At 39.2% G+C, this 14,803-nt stretch overlaps 1 protein-coding gene across 1 annotated transcript in view; it reads left to right on the forward strand.

Annotated features, from left to right (window-relative positions):
- LOC121926773 (cytosolic phospholipase A2 epsilon-like) overlaps window positions 1–14,803 on the forward strand; it is a 58,445-nt gene that overhangs the window by 4,702 nt on the left and 38,940 nt on the right. Inside the window, exons 3-4 of the mRNA XM_042460039.1 lie at window positions 7,949–8,024; window positions 13,431–13,567. Of these exons, the coding sequence (XP_042315973.1) occupies window positions 7,949–8,024; window positions 13,431–13,567 (213 nt within the window). The remainder of the gene's footprint in view (window positions 1–7,948; window positions 8,025–13,430; window positions 13,568–14,803) is intronic.

Here is a 14,803-nt window from a genome sequence, read left to right on the forward strand (position 1 = left end):
CCCGTGGTCAGAAATACTAAAAGATAAGGGCGTTCAGGACGGATGGGACTTTCTCAAAAAGGAGATACTGCAGGTACAATTTCAAACAGTTCCAATGAGGAAGAAAAATGGGAGAAGTCTCAAGAAATCAGGATGGATGACTAAAGAACTTTCAACTGAGCTAAGTTTTAAATAGAACATGTATAAGAAATGGAAAAAGGGGGAAATCACAAAAATGGAATTCAAAGAAATAGCAGGCATGTGTAGGGGAATTTTCTGCATGTGAAGTGATGTTTTTCTGTGAAAGGTCTTGAGAAAATGTGGAACAGGACAAAATGTCTGCACTGGCTTCTTCAAAGGTGGGCTGAATGGCAGTCTGCCAATAAATGGGCAGTTCGCATGTGTAGCGGTAAAGTCAGAATGAATTGTGCCTTCTCATGATGTGGCCAAAATATGAGAGCCTCAATTTGATCATCTTGGCTTCTAGGGCAATAAAATGTTAATAATCTAACACAAGAGATTGCTGCTCTTTCAGCAAGTGAATGCTTGTACAGTGCGCCCGCGTTATACGTGGCTTTCAGCATATGCTGAAAGCCGCACGGGAGTGTGCGGGGCAGCGCATCCCATTCGGATGAATGGGGTGTGCACTGCCGCACTGTCACATGCACAAGCCCCATTCACTTGAATGGGGCTTGAGCATACGCGGTATTTGCCTTATGTGGGGGGAGGCCCAGAACCGATCCCCCGCATAAGCCAATGGCGGACTATATGGTAATGGCTTTGTGGTGCCTCCAACAACGATCATAGAAGAAAGAATTTTGTGCAATTAATGGCAGAAAGCACATAACAGCAGTGTAAGAGAAAATTTTCCTCCAGGTCAAATAAATATTTTTGTTGATTTTTGTTTATTTTCATTTCATTGCACCATCATTCCATCCCCCCCCCCCATTTTTATGCCACCTTTCTCCCAGAAAAGGACCCAAGGCAGCTGACAAGATATAACATTTTTATAACTTTACAATAAAAAATTAAAAACAATTAAAAAAATAAGTATTTTACTTAGAACAGTATAAAATTAACATTAAAACATTCCGAAGTTAGAAACACAACTAAGGAGATTATCACACAGCGTTTTCCTACTGGGCTGGGCATGGGATGTAAACTTAATGGAACTAATGTTATTGCACAGCTCCATTCTCATGCAGTACTCATCCCACACCTAGTCTGGCCTTCTCCCATTCCTGGTCAAAAATGGAAAAATTCCATTCATAGTTATCATGATCACTTTCCTTGTGTTCTGATTGGTTGGGACTCCCTCCTCCCCTAGACCATCTCCCAAACTCTACTCTTCTTGTGGTGGTGACATGAGGAGGGTGACACAGGTAATTTTATTTTTTCCCCAGTTTTTAAATTATAAAAATATAATTGGGTTGGGTTCCCCATGTATTGAAATTGAAAGTAGCAGAAAATGGTCTTTTTGGATATGAAAAAGCCATTGTGGTGCCTTTAAATTTACAATATAACAGTTCATCATAACATTTGTGTATGCATGCACAAAAAAAGGATGGGTTATGAATGACCTGAGCACCATTCCTGCTAGAACAGCAAAGGATGTGAAATAGTATTCATTGTCATCATGTTAACATTGCACAATTAGGAATAAAATGCAGTAATACCTGTTCCTGTATCATTAGTTTACAGAGCATTTCTGGGATGCAACTGGAATGTTATGTACGCTCGTGTGATAATCTCTTAAAACACTCACCCCATATAAAAGCCACCTTCTCGTGATTATATGTTTATAAGTTTGCCTGAATAAAAATGTTTTTGTTTGCTGGCAAAAGGAAAACAGGAGGGGGCTAGACTAGCTGCCCATGGAAGGGAATTCCAAACGGTGGAAGGCGCTTTCTCCTGAGAGCGAGAACCTGTGATGGTGGCAGGACTGAGGGAAAGCCTTCTCCTGCAGATCTTAAACCTCTGGCAGGTTTGTATGGGGAGATACGGTCTCTTAAATAGTCTGGACCTAAGCCATATAGTACTTTATAGGTCATGATCAGCACTTCATTTTTTCCTTTCCTGTGAAACTTTTTGTGGCACTTAAAAGTTATTGTCATTGTTTCTAAAGCCAGAAAATGAAATTGTCTTAATAATATAGTCAGCCCTCCTTATCCATGGAATTTTTTTATCCACAGATTCAAGCATCCACAGCTTGAAAATACTTTTAAAATATACAAATTCCCATAGGTAAACCTTGATTTGACCCTTTTATATAAAGGACACCATTTTACTGTGCCATAATATTTAATGGGACTTGAGCATCCATGGATTTTGGTATCCACAGGGGGTCCTGGAACCAAACCCCAGCAGATACCAAGGGCCCACTTTAATTTACAATAGTATAGTACAATAGTATAAATAGGCCCCAAACATTTTTGGCCTACCGCCCTCTTTCCTCTTGGACAACTCTAGCATCCCCAGTGTCTATTTCTTCATATTAGGTGTACTGTTGTAGTGCAAACTGAAAATAACCAAACTTGGTTGCTGTTAATAATAATTAATAATAATTTGTTTTATTTATATCCCGCTATTCCAAAGATCATAGCGGTGAACAGGAAGTAAACTAATTAGCAAGTAGCTAATTTGTCCCCAACAGTCTGGGTACTCATTTTAGCGACCTCGGAAGGATGCAAGCCTGAGTTGAGCTTGGGCCCTTTTGCTGGTCTTGAACTCGCAACCTTGTGGTTTTGAGTGAATGGCTGCAGTACAGGCATTTAACCACTGCGCCACTTTGCACTTGGTCATCTTGGGAACAGCAACCAAGCAGCTGGCTGAGCAGCAACTGAGAAGCCTCTCATCTATGCTGGCCTTGCAGCAAAGGCTAGGGTGGGCAAGAGAAGCCACTCCCCAGTGAGGAAGGACTCTCAGTCCTTCTCACTTTTTCCCCAGTAAGGAACGACTCTTAATCTGAGAGAGGCAAAGGACTCTTTCAAAGAATTGATTCTGGATACCCCTCCCCCTCCTTCCCAGAAGCATGCCTTCATCACACAGCTTTGAGTTGCCTCCCCCCCCCCCCCCCCCCACATTGTATCTTCTGGAATCTCTTCTCTCAGCTTGTCCAATAAAATGAAGCAGGTAAAGCAGCACAGTTCCAACCTGCCAACCAATTCCCAGCAAAGCTCAGAAAGTTTAGGTAGGTAGGGTCCCAAATGTAAAAACTCCTTTTTGCCTCCACTTCTCCCCCACTGTCATGTGCTTTCACTTCCCACTCCAGTCTGTCAATCTGCCCCAACTTGGCAGCTCACATGAGGGAGTGAAGAGTGGGAGAAGCCATCACACAAAGCAATCAACAAGGTTGTGCAGTTGTTTTGAGGGATCCTGAAGAGAAACGTTTCATGCAACTCTTGTGTCCACTGTAGTCCTAAAGGCTACTGGTTCCCCTTGTCTTTCTTGCACACCAATACTTTGACTGTCACCCCCTTACCACCCCCTTTCCTTCACTGTCCCTCCCCCTGGATCTTTCCAGTGTCCACTTTGGGAATCACTTAGTTATAATTATCCAGCTACAACAGACACTAACTAGCAATCGTATCACCAGATTCCAGTGGTAAAACAGTAATAGTGAAATCTCAACACATACTTTTGCTATAATACATGCTGCACAGGGTGTTTGTGCATTTCCTTTTTTCCAGCCATGCGTATTTATACTTAATGTGCATAGGCCTCTCTCTGATATCTAATGGTTACATTTCCATTTTATTCAGTAAAATCATATTTTGTTCCCTTTGCTCTAAAATCATGTCTAGCATGAGAACTCTGGGTGACAAGGTGACAGAGAATTGGCCTCAAACATAGAATCAAAGAATCATAGAATCATAGAATCGTAGAGTTGGAAGAGACCACAAGGGCCATCCAGTCCAACCCCCTCCATGGGAGACCTTTGCTTGTGAATTTATGTGAGACATGCAGTAAACTTGGAATTTTAGTCCCTACTACTTGCAGCCTTCTCCATTGAACATAACTTGCTCAGATTTCTTGAATACATTTTTTAGGGTTCATGGGGTGCATGATTGCAAGCATATTGGATAGATAGCTTTGGGCAAAGCATCGTCTTAGGCCTTCAGGTCTTCATATATATTAGATGGTGGCCCATCTAGTGGAATTTTTATGAAGATACATGAAATTGAGACTATAATGTAAATTCTCCATTTAAAATGATCAACAAATGAAAACTGATAATTAGGTTAATGCAAACCTACCCACTGACTTCTGTGCACTCAGGGCCACACCCACAGGAAGCAAAGAAATAATACTTGCTGCTATGATTGAGGATTATCATCAAATGTCTTGGTTACAGGAAATGATGAATGTCAGTGCTTCATGTCAACAGCATGACTAGATATTGGTAGCATTTTTTTAAAAAAAAAAAAACACCAAGGAGTAATAGGAAACACCTTTTTTACGATCATTAAAAAGTACACACTACTGTCATGTTGGGGATTAAATCACCCCTTCCAGCAAGTTATGTGAATTAGAAAGATAAAGAAATATGCTGACTCCTTGTATTGTGTATCCTGATATTTGTAATGATAACAACTAGGAGGATTCATATTTTGCAGTTTCATGGAATTAACTGATTGGTATTTGCCATGGATTACAGGTTAGTTTCAGAGTATCTTCACAGTGCAGGAAACAGAAAATGAATAACATGTACATGTATTTGATAACTGCCCAATTTTCCATTGCACTTAAATATTTAAACATTATAAATTATGATGGTCAGAGGAATATGAAAGGAAATATAATATAAACATGGATTTGAATTTATCAACATTAAAATAGATTTTATTTAGGGAAGGCATTGTTCATAATGGTCATTTAGACTAGGGTTGAGAAGTGGGTAGACGTGGGCTCCTGAGGCTGTACCCCTCCCCACAATATTTTGAAATGTTAAAGAGGAAAGCAGTGCATTTCATGCTAAATACAATGGGTTTTTTTTTGGGGGGGGGGGGTTGTTGTTGTTTTTTTAAAAATGATTTTTTTTCAAACAAAAATAAAAAAGTTTAAAAAAATCATCCAAAAACAAAATCACAAAGTTCTCATAATCTCACCTGCCATAGATACTGCAATTTTCCTTTCTTATATGTGAGAAATATCACCATAATTCCCATTAATATGAGTGGGGAGTTGGCTTTTTCCAAATATGCTTTTGAAGATTTAGAGGATTTAGAGAACCTTCTAGAATAGTAGAAAATGAGTGCTTTTGTAAGGGGAGTCTGTGAAAATTACTTTTTCTCCATTTCCACCAATAGATTCCCTTTGGTGAATCAAAATTCTTCAGTGGAATGAAGGAAACTTTCTATTTCTGAAAGGTGAAATTTGGACTCAACCCAATGAAAAGATGTTACCCAAATACATTTCATCCTTTGGTAGGCATGACAAGGAATTTCAGTGGGAAATTGAATGGGTTCTACCTTGTTTCCAAAAATAATCCATTTGTACCTCACTGCACAACAAAATGCACTGTGGGTCAGAAATTCACACATTTGCATTTTAGATGCAAAAAAATTATGTGCACATTATAAAAATGAGAAGTACTACAATAATACAGTTCAAACCTATGCACAAACATGATTTTGTTAATGGGGAAGTTATATAAAAATATAGAAAATGGGCTTAAAATTCCTTTTAAAATATTTTTATAGACACAGCAATACAAATATACAAATGCACAGCAATTTTCTATATTTAAAAATCATACAAGGAAACACCATACCTAACTAACAGTAAGTGCAATTTATGACACTATGATACTTTATATGTATATATGTATTGCACACTAAACAGGAAAACAATGGCTTCCAACATACCTAAGGCACCTTTACATTAATTATCTAGCTCCCTTTAGTTTATTCAAAAGTTAATACAATGATTACAATAATCTTTAAATCATGCTATTATAATACAAATAAAAGTTCTCACCAAGGACCTAAAAAAAACTTTTTTAAACAAATAGTCTACTTTATATATCATTCTTTTAGAAACCTAAAACCATAACAGAACCTCTCTTATTTTTTATTTTCAGTCAGCATCCTCCACTCTTTCTTAAAATTATCCAGTTTTCTCACGTATTAACACAGTCAGATTTTCCATTTCCACTAAATCATATAATTTTAACAACCACTCTTCATGTTATCATATAATGGAGCATTTTATCATAGGTCTTCTCCAAGAGATCATCTAGAAGTCCTGATGAGAATAATTCAAAATCTAACTGAAATTTAATTTTCAAAATTATGGATTTGTCTAAAAGCTTTTAGCACTTTCACAAGTCCACCACATATGAAAAAAAGTTCCTTCTTTTCTATGACATTTCCACAGAAATTCAAGGAACCTTCATACATCTTAGGGGCTGAGCAAAGGCCAAGATAGCTTGGGCTCAGCCTCTCCTATCCTGGTCCTGGGTTGGTTGGGGATTGTCAGGTGTTTACACACCCATTCCCACATTGACCCTGGATCTGCTACCCATAAGTGCTTCTACTGAGAAGCCCCCATCACCATGTCTGATGTAAAAATAGGATGTCTAGTTGCACTAACATGGCCAGGTGCCCCATTTCAGCATCAGATATGGCAATAAGGAGACTTCTCAATACCAGCAACAGCATGGCAATATAAGGAGTGGTGGGTACCATGTAAACAGCTAGGGTTTGACATGGAGATTCCAGGAAACTCTGTGCAAAACCAGTGGTAACATTCACCTGGGGCAAGAGCTGTTTAAACTGGGATTGGATCAGATCCACTGGATCTGGGTCCAGTCTGGCAGGACCAGGATCACGGTTTTGGCCTGCATCATCTGACTCGAAGATGCAAGGCCTGGAAAACATGGGCCTTTTGGCCTGTGTGGACAACTTCTAAGAAAACTTTTCTGGGGTTAAATACCAATGGTACATCACTTTATTAAAAAATCTATAAAGTCATAACTCACCTACCTTGATTTTGCCATTTTATATAAGGGACATCATTTTACTATCCAGTGTATTTAATGGGACTTGAACATCCATGGATTTTGGTATCTACAGGGGTCCTGGAATCAACTCCCAGCTGATACCAATGACTCACTGTACATTGTAGATATCAGCTTAACATCATTAACTGATAAATGTGCATAAAATTCAAAAAAATTCTACAAACAAAGTATGGGAATGGGAATGAAGGAGGGATTTGGAGAAATGCCATGAAACTAAGGCGGGATACAGACCGCCAGAAACAGGCGGCCAGGAGCCGCCTCTCTTTTCTGCAAAGCTGCACCAAATTGCAAGGCATGGCTATGCGGAAAGAAAAGAAGCGGTGAAAAATGACTTCCTTTAGCGTCACCGAAAACTGCCTGTGGCGATGCGAACACATCGCTGCCACGTGCGCCCATCTGGACGGCACACAGCAGTGATGTCACAGATGTGCGCACCGTGTTTCTGCTGCCACACAGCGATGACATCCTGGTGACGTCCTAGAGTTGTGGGGCGTCTGGAAACCACGCCCCAAGGCAACCCTAGCATGTCGCCAGGACGTGATAAAGGGCCCGTCTGTCAAGGGCCAAAGTTTTTCACATCTCTCTCCTTAGTAATCCAGAGTAACATGACAATAGAAGTGGTCAACTTTATTGTCTGCTTAATGGTATCTTTCTCATTTCTGCTCCTTGAAAATTAATGATGTTTAGTGGTCTGAAGAAGCAAAATTTATTTTATTTTATTTATTTTAAGGATTTATATGCCACCTTTTTCGCATTCATGTTTCTTTCATTCTTCAACCTAGATAATTACTTAGAAGTTCTTTTACAGAACTCCTACTAATGATTCAGCTTGTTCCTGTGCAACAGGCAAACCGCAGAGTGCAAGAAATTATACTTGACCAGAATCTGTTTATGCCTTTGCATGCAACGTCACATTAATCTTTCCTTCTATATGTTGTTCTCCAGCAGATGGAAAGATTTCCTTGCAACTTACTTAGTGTAAGAGTCATACGTATGAGGAATGCCCGCCAAGCTGATGCCTGTAAGTGCTCTTCTTTTGCTGTTTCACATTGTTTATGAAGTGAATATATTACAGTCATTGTTGTTTATTAGACATCGGTTATAGGAGTTTGTTACTGGCTAAATTATTGCACAAGAGACTATGTATTTCACTGTTCAAATATGGTTTACAGCTTGGTGATTCAATTCTCAAGATGGGTGATAGAGAGATATACCTGAATTGTATGTCAGTGAAAGGGGAATTTTCTGCATGTGAAGTGATGTTTTTCTGTGAAAAGTCTTGAGAAAATGTGGAACAGGACAAAATGTCTGCACTGGCTTCTTCAAAGGTGGGCTGAATGGCAGTCTGCCAATAAATGGGCAGTTTGTACAGAGCGGTATCAAGCTGCGCCATGGGATTATTATTTTTAGTTGTCTTCCCACCATGCATGTATAGAGTTGCATAACCTCACCTTTTGCGACCTCCAAAGACCTCCCACATCCTGCCCAGATGCCATTCCATTGGATGGCTGCAACTTTGATCAGCCACACAGTCACGAGTGATGCTGTGGCAGTGCACGGCAGTGTTGCATTGGTATACTGAATAATAGATGCACGTGGGGCCTCCCATACTTGCCCCCTTCACTCTCCTTCATTCCATGGCCCTTGCTGGACTGTCTTGTTTGTATATGCTGTAATTACATCCACTAGAGATGTTGCATGTTCACTTTTTTTGCTTTGTTGCACCCCTACACTGACGCTGGGCTGTTTCTATGCAGGAGCAAAGATGCACTTTTTCCACACTAAGCTAGAATATCCTGGCTTCTTTTTGCTCTGGTTTTTAGCCTTGGAGCCTAGCTGCATTCCAGTATCCACCCACTTTCAAGGCATGCATCATATAAACACCCCGTTGCCAAAGTGGATGGAAGCCATTTTATTTTGACTGTGTGTTTTGGCCCCTAGTTAGCATGATAGAAGGTTTTAGTAAATTATTGCACTGGCAGTGAAAGAATTGTTAACCATAGTGGTGTTCTGCTAAATTACTATACCAGAAAAGGTGTAATGTGAATAACAAAGACAATATGTATTATCACATAGAAGAAGAATGCAGACCTGAGTCTGGGGACAGGATATGACTTGAAACTGTAACATGCTACACTGCTTTTACCACTTTCCTCAAGTTTGTGAAATATACAAAGAGCTCACAAGGTAACATGTGCATGAGATGGTGAGATACAACCATAAATAAAGGGTTGTAGAAACAGGTTGCACAGGTGAGATAATACAAAGGCTGGTTTGCTTACACCTACACATATTCACATTAGGCTACTGAAGCAGAACAGTTTCTAAAAACAAATATTGGGACTGGAGATGGAAATGAGTGTTCCTTTGAAGTTCAGTAGCTAGAGATCCTAACACAAACCCTTTTCTAAACACAAATTAATCTTGCAGATGATCTGCGTGGAATTAAGAATCAAGGTCTTTGTGGTCTTTTAGTAATCCTTTACATTTTGTTGACTGAAACTCTCTCACCATTGCCCTTGTTGGCTAGGGATGATGGGAATTGCAGGACAACAGTTTCTGGGGCAGGCACATGTTGCTCATCTCTGCTCAGGCTCAAGTTATAACTGGGAGAAGTTCAATTCATTTGCACAGAGGTAATTGGGTTTCCTGATTAATATATACTATATTTCACTGATTTCACCAATTTGCAGAGTGAAATTTGTAAGTGGCAGAAAAAGGAGGAAAAAGACTGGATTAAGGCTATGATAAATTTCTATCAAAAGAGTTCAGTCCTTTCCCTGTAGCTGCACACAGAGCATTAAAGGTAATGTTATTGCTATGTGTCCAGCTACAGGAAAGGAGCTGAATGCTTCTCCACATGCTACTGCTCTCTGTCAGTCAGTAAATTACCATATGGGGAGGGAAGCAACAAATCAAAGGTATGTTTAGGAGGTGACATGCTCTACTTCCTCCTGATAGAACTTTATGGTACCTGTTCCTGATTGAGGATCCATAAACTATTATAGCTACAAGAGACTTGTCCTTTAGTCAAACTGGCAGCCATTGTGGGCACTGCAATTGTGAAGGAAAGCCAGTCATAGCTAAAAACAGACTGCCCGAAAGCCAGATTCCTTAATTCTTTGTCTGCTTTCCTTCTCACCACTGCATGAAACTAGAGTAAGTGCAAGTACTACAGCTAGGGTACTAACAGGATTCCAGCAGTATTAAAGACATAATTGTATACTCTAGGAGTTGGATCTGTAGTTTGTTCCCAACCAAAGGAATGCCCCATGAGCAAAGACCCATCAGAAGAAGAGAGACAATTTCCGTGGATTTCTCTTCCTGCACCATACTGAAGAAACCTTGATCTTGGAATTGTTTTCTTCCCTGTTCCACCAGCTGGCTTCCTCAAATAGATAAGTAGCCTTCTGTGGATAAAAGGAATCCACCTAATTCCAAGAGGCATATTCAATCTTATGACTAAGTCTAGCTAGAAACAAATGAACAATGTTTTCACATTTTGCAAAAATTAGAGACCATTTTAGACCTATTTCTTGATATCTGTCCTGCTAAAAGAAATTGTAGGAGATTTCATGAGTAACATTTACCCCAAGGTCAGGTTGAGCAGATGGCTTTATTGTTGGGGGAGTGGGACAGGGGCGAGACAGAGAGGCAGAAATAATGTAGTTTAAAATGAAGCTGCTATTACTAATTCATTTTCTAAGCACCTTTCCCCCTCTTTGGCTTTTGGGCTTAACTTGGGTGTATCCAGGGATTGATTCCCCAAGGACTTGCTGAGGGCCATCCTCTGTCACCATCACCAAATGTTGCTGGAACGTAAGAACAAACTGCATAGTTGAAATTAGACAGAAAACCAAAAAAAAAAAAAACAAAAAAAAAACATTTTAAACAAGCAGAATTTGTTTTGTGTATGTGATCTGCCACTAAAATCAGTGGAACAGTTTTGCGGGTACCAGAGGGTCAGCTGGAAAAATGGCCTTGAAGGACTCTATACAACTCACAGACCAAGAGGTATCCACACAATATCATTGCAAATTTATTGAAACTGAATATAATTGTTAAATATTGAAATCAGATGTTCTTGAAAATCAAAGTGACTCTTCAGATAAAAGTTAGAAAGTATCCAGCAAATATTCAACATCCAGTAGAAAACTTGGGTGTAGATATTTTGGAAAATCAAATTTATTTCAGCTCTAAATGAGGATTCTGGTTAGACCAATGATTCTTAACCTTTTCTATGCCCCACATCTCTGGGAAATGTTTGATTAATATTCACTTCTCTTGTCAAAGTAATATCACATTTGCAGATGAAGAAGACTAATTTCCAATTTTTGAATCACATAACAATAATGAAACTGAATCACATACAATAGTGCAGGTGATGAAACTGAACTTTAAAAAATAAGCTTTTAACCCAGTGCATAAAATGCAAATCTAAACTGAGCAATTAGATTCTAATTTAAAGTCGAAGGCTTTCGTGGCTGGCATCCATAGTTTTTTGTGGGATTTTCGGGCTATGTGGCCATGTTCCAGAAAACGTCGGGAAGAAACTTTTCTGGAACATGGCCACATAGCCCGAAAAACCCACAAAAAACAATTATTCTAATTTATTTAGAAAAAAATTGTAAACAGTAAAATCAATCCCAATTGTGAACATAAAATTCAATGACTTCTTTGCACCTGCTTCTCATTCATGGTTTTGTCAAAATGTGGATCTTTCTTGCTGGCTGCATACCAGATTCACATAATATCTTTGTCGCACCTACTTAAATTCTGTTTTGTCCCCCCCCCCCCCCCCCCCGGATTGAGGGCAGCCTTTGTTGGGAATCCGTGGACTGGAGACTTAAGTAAAAGTTCTTGATCAAGGTATTAAAAAGAGATGATTGGGAATGATGCAGTACAGTCACAGTCAAATCATTTTAAGGGGGTTTGCACAGATACAGAGAGTAGTAGGGATGTTCACTCACATAAAGTGCTGTAGAAATAAGCAGATTTCTCCAGTTCTAACCACGTTGTCTTTCCTACATTCCAGGAAGAATAGTGAAAACCAATCCTTTCACAATCTTCCAGAGCTAGTTTTTGGGGTTTATAGGGTGGGGTGGAAGGCTGCTGTAGCAGCACTTGGTGGTTTTCATATCAGTGGGTTGGTAAAGTTCCTCTAGGTTTTACTCTGAGATTTAAAACAGATATCTAAGAGGCTGAACTCAATCCCCCTAATAGGTTCAGTGTATTTGTTCCTTTAATGTTTGAGCTAAAACCTGGAGCAAAATCACCAACTGACATGGAAACCATCTGCTGCTACTGGGCTGAAGTGAAGATAGAAGATCACCTCATTCCTGATGAGTTCCATCAATATATGTTTCTACTGGGTATCCTTTGTAGTCTAGCTACTATTCTTACTGCTCTAGCAAAATACAATATGGAGGAGAGAATATCTAAATCTCTGTTCCATTTTGAGAACAAACATGACCGGGCCATTTGGAACTGTTAAAAATAATAATCAAAAATGTTGTTTGGAGCGACTATTGGAAAGATCCCTAAAAATTGTCAGTTTTGCAAAAGGGAATAGGTGGGTATCAAGTATATCTGTCTTCACTCTATCAAAACAGGTTATATAAGGTTGGAGTTGAATGGCGTGTTGGTTAATTAGCATACCTTTTGGTCTGGGGTGTTTCATAATTAGTAGCATATCTCTGTGATTGTTTGTTGTTTAAACTCCTTTGTATTAATGTTAGGGTGGATTCCACAGCACTGTCATACATTGGCTTGTCACATTTTGTCTCTGTCTCTGTCACATATTTTATGATAGCTTAAGTACAATAATTGTACCTACAAGGTTTCAGACAGAACAATAAACACTGATTTTATCTGTTGACACAAATGTAAAGCTTTTTGGAGAGGATCTTCCCCCAAAGAACATACGATATATTTTATCTATATATATATTTATGTATTTATATACACTTATTGATAGTGAATACACAAGATACACTACTACTGATGGATATGTTATGTGCTACTGTTAGTCCAAGCATGGCTAATGTAATATGATCTCTTTTTTTTCAAGGCAATGGATGGAAAGCATATTGTAAAATATTCAAAAAGATGGTGATTACAAAATCACAGATATGGATAGTATAGCAAATGATGGGTCTGTTTTCATACCAATCAATAGTCAATAGAGATATTAGCATGCACTTCTCTTCTCTTTTCTGAGTGACATTCAAATGCCTCCTAATTCATGGTTAAAGTATTCATCTAGCCAGAAGAAAGATTCCTAGTCTGGTTATGTCCCATTAAGAGAATAATGAAATCTGCAGGACACCATAATCCCCTCCCAATAGCACCAGATCAAGTTGCTCTTAAAAGGTCTGATTCAAAACCTCACTTATATTAATCTTTTTTAATCTTCTTTTTCACACAGTAAGTCAATCTGACTGTTACGTGACCCTCTGGCTACCAACTGCTACATGTGAAAAGCTGCGGACCAAAACTATTAATAATTGCAAGAATCCTGTTTGGAATGAAACTTTTTACTACAGGATTCAAAGACAAGTGAAGGTAAGAACTGAGACATCTTTCTTTCAGCTGTTTCTGAAACTGACACATTATTATTATTACTGGGACTAAAGGTAACGTATAAAAACCAAAACAAATACAGATAAAAACACATACAAGGACAATCTATTGTTAAAATGCAAGTAAACTATGTGCAGATTACAAACTTTTCAAAACACATATATTAAAAAGACAGTAGACAAAAGTTGATGCAATAGCATACCTTTAAAAGCGCATTACATCAATTAACTGCAAAATTGAAATGTTTTCACTTAAAATTATAGAATCACAGAACCTCAGAATTGGAAGAGACTTCAAGGACATTTAGTCCAACCTTTTGTCATGCAGGAATGCACAACTTTCACTTACTAGTGACAGGAGAGCAAACAGGGAGCTATCCTCCCTAGGAACAAAGTTTTAAAGCTTAGGAGTAGCCTTTGAAAAGGGTTTCTTCTGTGTTTCTTCCAGATGTGTCTGGAAAGGTGCTGGGACTGAGACAAAATAGTGGGCCCTTTTCTCTTCCATCTGCACCAGATTCTCTTAACAAGATTTGCGCTTCTGTCCTACACCTAACATGTGTATCACTTTATCCATGTCTTCCTGCACTGGTTGATGCTCAGGTGAATGGGCCCACATATAATTCGGCCTTGTATGCTTGCTGCTAACATTTATCACACAGCCCCCAGGGACATGATGGGGGTGTGATGAAAGGTAGTGGGATGGGAACTGGATGGGGTGAATAACTCATTTTACCGCACAGGACAATGCCTTCGCCGCCGCTGGACATTCCCAGTGTGTTCCACATCTGACCTAGAGGGAGCAATATTTGAGAACACTTTTGAATAGTTCTTAAAAATCGCCCTCTGGGACGGCTGTGGAATGCAATGGGAACATCCGGCGGCGGTGTTCTCTTGTGCGGTAAAATGCGTTCTTTGCCCCATCCAGTTCCCATCCCACTCCCTTTCATCATGCCCCCATCATGTCCCCAGGGGCTGTGCAATAAACTTAATAAATTGCAGCATCTTTGTAACAGAGCACAGAGTACATTCCAAACAGCTAGTACCACTGACATTTAAGCAGTATCTGCTAACCTGCTTTTCTCCAGATAACAACTCTCATCAAGAATCAATGGAATGATGGAAGTTGTAGTCCAAACCTCTGGAAGAGACCAATTTGATAGTATTTCCCTTCTCTGTTATTAATATTGCCAAATAAAATGACTTCCCAATGAATTAAAAG

Source organism: Sceloporus undulatus, chromosome 1 (assembly GCF_019175285.1).
Source record: "Sceloporus undulatus isolate JIND9_A2432 ecotype Alabama chromosome 1, SceUnd_v1.1, whole genome shotgun sequence".
NCBI classification, from domain to species: domain Eukaryota; kingdom Metazoa; phylum Chordata; class Lepidosauria; order Squamata; family Phrynosomatidae; genus Sceloporus; species Sceloporus undulatus.